A 10,492-nucleotide genomic window follows, 5' to 3' on the forward strand; every position below is an offset into this window, starting at 1 on the left:
AATTAAATAACAATGCAAAAATAATTAATTGATAATAAAATAAAAATGTTACACTTGCAAATATTAAGATATGAATTGATTAATTAAATGTTAATAATTATTAATTTTAGGTAAAGTAAAGATTTAAAGGTAAAGATTTAAAAACTAATTAATAACAATTACATCCTCTCCGAAAGATATAATAAAGGTATAATTATTGACGAGTTTAATAAACTTTCCCGGAAGTCGCAAGAAGTCGACCATTTTCGAGAGTCTATTGGCTGTCGCGTCGCTTTTGCTGCGTTGACGTAAAACGACCATTACGTACAGGGTATTCTATCTACGTTCATCGCTTAATGCATGTCGTTCGCAAATCGCTTTTGTATACATATGTATATGCATACATATATAGGCATGGTGGAGACCCTCGGAGAAACTCTCGCGTTTATTAATAATTTCTCCCGGTATTGCATGAAGTAGAATCAGAAACGATTTGAAACCGGCACTGAATTAGAGACAGTTGATTAATCTTTCGTCCACCTTGTTTGTCCTCGTCTTGAATTAATCAGCTTTTCACGATCACGGCTTGGAAGTTAACCGCAACGATAGTCTGCAAAATGCACCAAAAGCAGACGGCGATCTGCTTATGAAGACGTGCAGTCTGTTTTCTAATCGGTTTATTATTGCGTCAAGTACAGGACGAAATTTGCTAAGTACTTCAGCTGTTAAAAATGGCAACGTCCCTGTCAGGTGAGTTTTAAGCTCATGTGGTCTTCAACACATTTAATTTACTAGATTAAAAAATAAAAAAAAAATACATATATATTTTTTTTAAATATAAATAATTACTACTACTCGACTCCTAACTTTACACACACACACACACACACATATATATATACATACATATATATATATATATATATATATATATATATATATTTATTTATTATGAATATTATTAACTAGATATCTATTTTATTATTCTGAATTTTATTTACTTCAAATAATTTATTAATTAGAAACTTAATATGTAACTTTTTCTGTAGCTTATTGGGTGAAGTTCTTCAAAGGTGCTGGATTTTCACAAGATGTAGCCACTAAGCATGCTGTTGTTTTCTCAAACAATCGTATCAAGCCAGATATGCTGCCAGACTTGGATAAGCCTAGTCTCAAAGAAATGGGCATCACATTGATGGGTGATATGATAGCTATTTTAAGATATGCTAAGAAAGTTGTAGAGGAAACAACATGCGAAAGATTCTTAGTAGATTCAGAAGACTCTCTTCCATCTCCAAAAATTTCTACTAAACCTGTTGTAAAAAAAGTTGCCAAAGATATTGGAAATAAGACTGTGGTTTTGGCAGCTAAAACAGATACAAAGAAAATAGTTAAACCTTTATCTACAACAAAAAAGCTTCTGACTGTAAGAAAATCGATTTCTACACCTGTTAGTATTAATACTATTAATCAAAAGCAAATGTCTTTGAAAAGAAAACTAGCATCGGAAGATATAGATAGAGACAATGATAAAGATAATTGGAATAACTTGGAAAAGAAAATTAAGGTGACAAATGGTAATGAAGATTCGGCCGATTATACTGTTGTAGCACCAAAAACGACAGTAAGAACTCAAGTACTTAAAAAACCGGTTGAACAAAAGAGAACTGTGTTTGATAGACTAGGGGATAGCTCAGTTACAAGTACAACCAATTTAGCTGATACAACGCCTACGTTTAATATCACTGGAGTCGGTAAAGATGTGTTTAAACGGTCAACTAGCGTTTTTAAACGTCTTGGCGATATAGACGATAAGAAGGATACAACCACTGTGGGAATACTTAAGAATGGATCAAGCTCTATTAGTTCACCAGGTATATTGAAGAATCGAACGTCGTCTAGTGTACGCACGTCAATCATAACAAGAAGAATTGCACCTAAAACTACTGGCACAATGCACGCTGATCACGAAGTCAATAAGAAAATTTCCTTGAATAATACAAACCGTATACTGAAATTGAAAAAAGAAGTAGTATCTCCTAGTAATATTAAATTGAGCATCACAAGTACTAGCAAACCTGCTGTCACATCTGGCAAATTAGGTTTGTGTATGTACTATATATTTTATTAATCTACAGTTACATGCAATAATTTTTTTCTAATTTTATTATTACAGCTTCGGAACGACTTGTCTCGATACCAGCAAAAGCGCGACTGGGCACGACTACCGCCAAACAAGTAACTTTCAGTAAAGTGGCAACAGTAACACGCGTCAAGAAACCAGACGTGTTCAGTCGTCTGGGCATTTAAATTAAAGTTTCTTGTATCTCTGCTATCGATCGTAAATGAACAGTGATTTATTGCGATTGAAACTGTTATTTGTATAAAGTTAGATAGGTTTCCAAACTAAGCTGCAGTGGTATTGGCTAATGTTAATTAAATATATTGAATGAATAGAGGGTTTTTTTTTCTGTGTTTGACCATTTTACGAGCCAAATTCACTTGCAAGACTTTTGTAAGGATAATGAATGTTGTGTACGATGTAAATACAAAATAAGAGATACTAATAATTACGATTAAATCTGCAGTTTAGTGACATTCGTGAATTATAAAGACCACAAATTAATCTATCCATTCTAGTATGATGTGCTTTTTATTCAAGAACTTCTATACGATTATATAAAACCTTTTTTTTTTTTCTTATTTTATTTAAAAGATATCGGATGATTTAATTACGTGTAAAAATTAAACAATTGTGTCCGTATATGGTATACAACTATATTTCGAGCTGTGTATAATAGCCTTTTTAACTTGGAAAAAAAATTGTGCAGTATCATTTTTCCTATATATGTATTACTTTTTAGGTTTTTATAATATCTCCAGGATATCGACATGAAAAAATATAAATATGAAGCAATTAAATATTTGCTATATTTTGAAATACGATTTGTTATAATTTTAACTGTGTACTTTATAGTTTTCAATACCCTTTTCGCGATATGTATCCAATATACATTTATCATCCTGTTTTGCATGAATATGTCCACTGTAGCGAAAAATCTGCCGGAAGTGCCCTTTGATATTTTATTAATGACGTTTATCGTATCAATAATCAGAAAGTACAGTTTATAATAACTATATCAAATTGATATAATTATGCATTTTGTAGAATTAAATTGTACAGATATACATATATATCTGTATACAAATAAATAACAATTTAAAAAAATTGATTTATTTATAATAAGTACTGTGCTGCATTATTATTCAAATATTTATATTGAACGATTAAAACAAGCAACGACTATATACTTTAATTATTTTTTTAAATATTTTTATTCAAGACTAGTTTTTAGTACAAACAAACTTGATGAGAACGTATATTTTTATTAAAATCTTGATTCAACTTTATGGTGATGTAAAAATAACTTTGTGTTGCACAATTCATTAATATTAAAAAAAATATGTTTTAATGTTATAAATAACCTATTAATCTTTACAATAATATTATAATCAAACTTATTTTTTATTTTTATTACATAAAAATTAAAGTATTAAGTTAGTTATGTGAAAAAAACAATTTTTCTCTCTTCAGTCAAAAATAAGTGTAGAACATTCACGTTTTTTTTAGTATTCACATGATAATAATTAAATAAAGAGCTTGAAATACATATATTTTGAGGTTTTGTTTTTTTCTAAATTTGTCACTCGATATATATATTAGTAATATTTATATATTTAAGGAAAGAGACGTACATGCACGGGAAAGAAAGAGGGAGAGAGAAAAGAAAACTTATAACAAACTACAATTGCCCTAAGTCCAATCTACATTTCTGTAGTAAGCTTTAGCCGTAAGAAATTAGCTAATCTTATTAGAAATTCCAAGAATAACTAATTTCTTACGGCTTAAAGCTTACTACATATGTAGATCAAGCCTAAACAAAAAATTGAGATGCATGTCATACTACAATGAGTTTTTAAGGATTTAAATTGCGGGCTTTCATCTGTAATTCAAATCGTCGATTTGTCCGTACACCTTGCAACATCATCCACGTACTTCGTTGTTTTTTCTCCCTATAAATATTCATATTTAATAAAAAACTTTCTACTAAAATTGTATTTTTAAAAACTTTACAAATTTATATATAGATTATATAAGTACTAGTATTTAGATTATCTTATCACTATATGATAATAGAAATTTAGCGTACCTGGAATACACAACTTGTTTTTTTACTATAATATTAGTAGCTTCCGGTTTTCTTAATTTAAATCCGAATCTGTTGTAAACACCATCTTTTGTCTCTAATGGTTTCTTTCCCTCTACTTTTGCATTCGCTGTTGAACCTGCAGTGTTTGCAGCTAAAAAAATAATTTAAACAAATTAAATGACAATTATAAAACGTTTTAAAGTACAAAAAAATAATAATAAATATTAGCATATTACTGAATGCTAGATGCCTTGATTTTAAACGATTCTTCATATCCACGATCGATTCTGATTTAGCGAACATTTGCTTGTGTATCTTGTCAAAGTTTGGTATTTTTTTTGTTGATGATTTTTTCTCTATAAAAAAAATCTATGTTATTTAAATATAAAATAAACACAGAATATAAGCAATTATTGGTTTTATTTTACCTGATTTCTTTTCAGTTGTGTTAAAATTTTTTGGTGTAACTTGAGTTCCTTTCAATTGAATTTTTAATTTTTTTGTATCTATTTTTGGACTTGAAATCTTGAAAGATGTATTTACCAAATTCTTTGAAAGTTTTGAACTCCCAAGCTTTACTTTACTTGTTGAGTTTGTAATACTACTTTTGTTTTGTATAATAATATTATGTGGAATATTTGATCGGGACATGTTGAACTTATTAATTGATTTTTGTACACTGCCTCCATTAAATGTTGCGTCAGCAAAGTGCACTTTAGCTTTTTTAATAGTATTATTTTTCAAACTTAAATTTGCGTCTATTGACGTGCGTTTCTTAGCTGATTGTTGTATATTTAATATTTGTGGTTGATCCAGTTCATAAGTATTATTTTTATCGTGTTCTTTTTTTGATGTATTACCTTTTTCATAAGTAGAGTTTTGTGAAAAGAGATCCTGACTAGTTTCATTAATTTCTGTATCAAATAGATACGGTTTAGATATATTTTCAATGTCTGAATTTTTATTTAATGAATTAGACAGTCGCATATTGGAGTGGCGTTTTGATTTAGTGTTAAAAGATGTGTTAATTACCGAAGCAATAGGCGAATTGGATGCCACTTTTTTTACTTTTGGAGTAGATGACGCAAAGAGTAAGGGTGATACATTTTGTTTTTCTATTTGTGCATTATGTTCAATCCTTGGTGATATTCTTTTATTATCGCTGGTGCGTAATTTTTTTGCACTACTGTTCCTTGATATAGAAGTAGATTTTCGTTTAATGGATGTACTGATAGAAGCTTTTTCAATCGTTTTGGAATTCCTCTTTGTCTTGATTGAGGGAGATTTAACGTTGATTAAAGTGTTGGATGGACTTTTGTTTCGCTTATTTTTTTGTTTTAAATTTTCAGATGATAACTTCTCTAATAGCACTATAGGTTGCTTTTGTATAATTTTTATTTGCGATGACGTCAGTGCCTTTATTAATTTTGGATTCGATAAAAAACGTTCAATTGATAATAAATTTTTGTCCTTCTTGGGTGAAGGAGATTTTGATGCACTTTTTTCCATCTTGGGCAAAGAAAATAACTTCAATTTGTGCAATATTGATTTCTTGGATTTTGATTGCTTCAATACTATCTTCGGAGATTTTGAGAATTTGGGCACCTTTAACTTTTTATTAGACTTCTTATGTTTCTTTGTTTTTTTTGGTGATATTGATGTACTTCTGTCAAATGCCGAATTATCGCTTACATTATTTCGCTTAGTTTTTCGTGATTTTCTAACAGAAAAAATGCTCTCAGCTTCTGAATTTTCTTCAGAAGAATCATTGCCTGTAGCAAGAGATAATTTTCTTGGACTCTTAAATAACTTTGATGCAGTTAGTGCATGAGTTTTTGGAGATCCTAAAGCAATCGGTGATTTTTTAGGTGTCTTCTTAGATCTATGAGGAGTGAGACTAAGTTTAGGTGGTGTACTTTTCGGGGTGACTACAATAGGTGACAATTTTATGTATACTTTTTGCTGTGATATTGCATTTGACATTTTTCTCGAATTTAAATCTTTCGAAATACGCAGTGGAGATAAGTTATTGAGTCTCTTCATTGTACTATTGTTAGTACATTCGTCCTGTGATAATCTGATTGATCCACTAGAATTCTGATCTACATTTTCAGAATCGGTTTTTTCATTCAATTTAAGTCTACGACGAATATTTTTTTTTTTTTACTTTTACTTATTGTTACTTCTTCATCAGATGTTTTTCTTTTATAACTCTGCTCAGCAGAGGTATCTGAATTATACTTAAGAAGCTTCTTTTTTCTTTGTGATTGTCTGACTTTTTGCACTGACTTAACCACATCCTCAGTTACATTATTTTTCTTTTGTACCTTAGATCTAGTAGAAACAGCAGATTGTTCTGCTGTTGCTGAAAAATGATAAGACATTAAATTTTTCTTTTTCAACTGCCTAAAGCTTTGCAAGGAATATTAAAACTTGCAGCTTTAATCAAGTTCTAACTAATTTATTTATTGAATAACATTAACTACAATGTTTTTAACGAAAATTATTTTTGGCTAGCTACGAAAGGAAAAATAAAAACAGTAAATTATACACAACTGAAAATTAAGAAAACAATTTGCCGGTTAAATTAACCGGAATTTGGCACAAATTGGTCCAACGAAAATGGAGAGATCATAGTTTAATAGTTGAAAATTTCGTTTCTCAATGGATTCAATAAGCGATAGCAGTTCTTAAAAGACGCGCGTGGTAGAACGTACGTCGTATGCAATACAGGGAAAGCTATAACCTTACAGGAAAGGATCAGCAGGATGCTGGAGTATTTCTATCTCACCTGCGCGTGTTCGTCTCGGCGACATTTGTCCTGGTCTTCGTACCGTTCACGATCAGCCAGTCCAGTACATTATAAAAGCCCCGTGGTGCCGCTGATTCTTGCGTTTTTTCTGCCGATGACCGATCCCGGACTCTTAATTCAACTTGAACGTGGCTAAGGTCTCTGCCGCTTTGAGTTCGGAGCACCTTTTCGATGTTTTCGATACTTGGCGCCTATTTCACCGGTAATGTTACCACACACATATGGGATTGGCCGACGCCACGGACGCTGAATTTCAAACAACGACGTAACCGACACCGGCGTCGAGCCTTTCACGCGGGAGTTTCGTTACGAGTCGTGTAATACAGGCATAAAACCACCTTAATACAAATTAACCAATCACGGACAAATATTTAAGTAACGGAATTTACGAACTGTAGATCGGTCAATTCGTATTTATTATATGCAGTGGATTGAAATACATTTTGTAGTACAGTCAAAAAACATTTTTTAATTAATTAAATTTCAATATTTAGTAATGATGTAACCTAAGGTATAAAAGTACGAAAAGCACAAAAGCAAAAGAGTTAATAAGAGACAAATCTTCGCAAATCTAACCTATAAAATGGCTCAAAATTCCTAAGGTAGTACGAATAATTATTGATCTATTATAAATTCATGTTTATTGGAATATATTTTATTTTATTGTTTATTTTTTTTATTTTTTTTCTTTCAGAACAGCAGGACGAAAAGATGTACGTGAGATATTTACTGTTTTTAGCGTTTGCTTGTATCTTAGTACTTGCAAGAATATTTTATCTGATATTTATCAAGAGCAAGAAACCTATACAGAGATCTTATGCAATTAAAACGATGATAATATTAGGAAGCGGTGGACATACGGCTGAAATGCTGCGAATTGTTAAACATTTGAATATCAAAAATTATTCACCTAGAATATACATTCATGCACAGACTGATAAACTTAGTGTAGAGAAAGTTAAAGATTTAGAGGGTAGCAATAGAGACTACAAAATTGTGGCAATTTATAGAAGTCGCGAGGTCCTTCAGTCGTATTTTACATCAATTTGGACCACTATATTTGCCACACTAAATAGTCTTCCAATACTATGGAGAGAAAATCCAGAACTTATTTTATGCAATGGTCCTGGCACCTGTGTACCTTTATGTGTCACAGCATTTTTTTTTAAAGTTTTATTTATTGCAGAAAATATTACTGTATTTATAGAAAGTTTCTGTAGAGTTAAAACATTCTCATTAACAGGAAAGATTTTATATTACTTAGCTGATTATATTATTGTGCAGTGGGCATACTTAAGTAAACCTAAATATAAAAGAAGCATTTTTTTATAAGACTTTCTGATTATAATATTTTATAATAATAATTAAATATCTGAAGTAATTTACAGAAAATGGCTTGCTATAATCCTTTGATAACGGTTCCCTGGGAATTATTAACAGAGGAATTAAAAAATATACCTATTGAAATAAAACTACACTTAACACCTATAATTAATATACTACAAACATCCGGGAAACAATTGTAAATATTAGATTTATAAGTATTAAAAAGAAATAGTCCAATGAAAGCTGAACTTCATTTTTGCTTACTGTAATATTTGTCTTTTTCTTGTAAGAACTTCTGAAAAATGGATAAACTCGTCGATAACGAGAATAGAAGCTTGTTTGGACCGTACATGGGAGGTATTGAATTCAGGCTACTGGAAGGATATCTCAGTAGAATACAGATATTGTTATTCTTTATGTATTGTTTTGAAGGTACAAAATATTAATTTATATATAAATCTATCTTTATGTTTTTTAAAAGCTGTTATTTATAAATTTTATTTGGTATTGTACTTGATGCATTTAGGCTATATTATTAGAACGTCAAAGCAAAATAAATGCTGAAAATTATATCGATAAAGAAATGAAGAAGGCTGTATTCAAAAATATTATTAATCATATTGATAAGGGCATTCTATTAGGCGCGCCTCTTTCCAGTGTGCCAAATTTATTGACAACTATTGCCACACAGCTGAACAACTATTGTGCGGGTAAGAATATATGTATATAAAAATATTAATTATACAATATTAATTAATTAAAGTAAATTGCTTGAACATTAAAATTAAAATATTGTTTGAATTTTATTAGAATCTGATACTATAGATGTAGAAGATATTTCAAAAAATGTTGAAGAAACCGAATATTTTACTTCTGATAGGCCAGATAGATACTTTGAAAAGCCTTCGATGGAATTATTTTACAATAAAATTTTTATGCCAAAATTACCGGCTGTATTAACAGGTAAACATGATTCAAATTTAATTGATATATTTTAATTTATATTAGCGTTGTGATCAAGTTCTAAATTTAATTTATTCAGAATATCAACTGTACTTAACAAGCTGACATTTTAAGGAATAAAAAAAATTTTTTATATTATTTCTACATGTTTCTTAGGCTGTATAGAGCACTGGAAAGCATTAGAGTGTTGGACAAATCCTAACTATTTGAACAGAATTGCGGGATCTCGAACAGTGCCGATTGAAATTGGGTCATCGTATACTGAAGAAGATTGGACACAGCATCTTATTAGTTTTTCTGAATTTTTACAGAAGCACATTATTGCAAATAATAGCGAAATTGGTTATTTAGCACAACATCAATTATTTGAACAGGTAGGTATACTTTCTTTGATTTGGATGCACAATAATTCCGTAATATAAAAACACAATTTTTAAATCAACTTTAGATACCAGAATTAAAAGAAGACTTCGAAGTGCCGGAATATTGCTGTTTTTCGGATAGTGAGGAAAATTATGCGAAATCTGCAGATGTTGATATAAATGCTTGGTTTGGACCTGCTAATACAGTGTCGCCTTTACATTTTGATCCAAAAAATAATCTACTTTGTCAAGTAAAAAATTATTTACTACGAAAATTATTTGAATAAATAATTAAAATTCGTAAAATTAATTTTATATTATATTTTGCATATTGTTATTTTTAGGTATTTGGTTACAAAAGAATTATTTTATATTCTCCAGCCGAAACAAATAATTTGTATCCACATGACACTAAACTGCTTAACAATACTGCGCAGGTAGATCCTGTAAGGCCGGATTATGACAAATGGCCAAATTTTCGCGAAGCTAGAGGTATGACATTTTACTTAAAGCCTAGAGAAATGTTATATATTCCACCAAAATGGTGGCATCATGTTACCTCCCTTACTCCGAGTTTCTCTATCAGTTTTTGGTGGAATTAATATTTCTTTTGTATAAATAAAATAATAAATATAATAACAATTTACGGATAAATTCAATTAATTTTTAATTATAATAAAACGTTACTTAATTTTGATTATTATTATAATTACGTATACTGTAGTATAACATTGCAATTAGAATGATATACAGATTTAGTTTTTTTTCTCAGAGTACTATATACGTATAGTAAAAAAATTATGTATATTATTTTTGTAATATGAATGTTACGTTTACGT

At 29.9% G+C, this 10,492-nt stretch overlaps 2 protein-coding genes and 1 pseudogene across 6 annotated transcripts; 2 read left to right on the forward strand and 1 right to left on the reverse strand.

Annotated features, from left to right (window-relative positions):
- Nucleotides 1–337: 337 nt before the first annotated feature.
- LOC139113411 (uncharacterized protein C19orf47 homolog) lies at nt 338–2,575 on the forward strand. 2 transcript variants are annotated; one of them, XM_070674574.1, is made up of 3 exons: nt 338–729; nt 1,029–2,087; nt 2,156–2,575. In XM_070674574.1, exons 1-3 carry the CDS (start codon nt 711–713, stop codon nt 2,287–2,289), a joined length of 1,212 nt encoding a protein of 403 aa, XP_070530675.1. In that variant the 5' UTR covers nt 338–710; the 3' UTR covers nt 2,290–2,575. The 2 variants fall into 2 exon arrangements, with proteins under 2 accessions (XP_070530675.1, XP_070530676.1); XM_070674575.1 differs by having other exon boundaries at nt 340–729; nt 1,029–2,081.
- Nucleotides 2,576–3,288: 713 nt separating this feature from the next.
- On the reverse strand, nt 3,289–7,215 carry LOC139113408 (micronuclear linker histone polyprotein-like; annotated as a pseudogene).
- Nucleotides 7,216–7,343: 128 nt separating this feature from the next.
- On the forward strand, nt 7,344–10,307 carry LOC139113409 (bifunctional peptidase and arginyl-hydroxylase JMJD5). Of its 4 annotated transcripts, none has more exons than XM_070674571.1 (9): nt 7,344–7,604; nt 7,697–7,715; nt 8,381–8,524; nt 8,619–8,760; nt 8,855–9,038; nt 9,139–9,291; nt 9,448–9,665; nt 9,740–9,904; nt 9,998–10,307. In XM_070674571.1, the coding sequence occupies exons 3-9, from the start codon at nt 8,394–8,396 to the stop codon at nt 10,253–10,255; spliced, it is 1,251 nt and encodes a 416-aa protein (XP_070530672.1). In that variant the 5' UTR covers nt 7,344–7,604; nt 7,697–7,715; nt 8,381–8,393; the 3' UTR covers nt 10,256–10,307. The 4 variants fall into 4 exon arrangements, with proteins under 4 accessions (XP_070530672.1, XP_070530673.1, XP_070530674.1 ...); XM_070674572.1 differs by having other exon boundaries at nt 7,702–7,715; XM_070674573.1 differs by having other exon boundaries at nt 7,702–7,715; nt 8,391–8,524.
- Nucleotides 10,308–10,492: the final 185 nt, after the last annotated feature.

The sequence above is a fragment of the Cardiocondyla obscurior genome, linkage group LG02, assembly GCF_019399895.1.
Source record: "Cardiocondyla obscurior isolate alpha-2009 linkage group LG02, Cobs3.1, whole genome shotgun sequence".
NCBI classification, from domain to species: Eukaryota; Metazoa; Arthropoda; class Insecta; order Hymenoptera; family Formicidae; genus Cardiocondyla; species Cardiocondyla obscurior.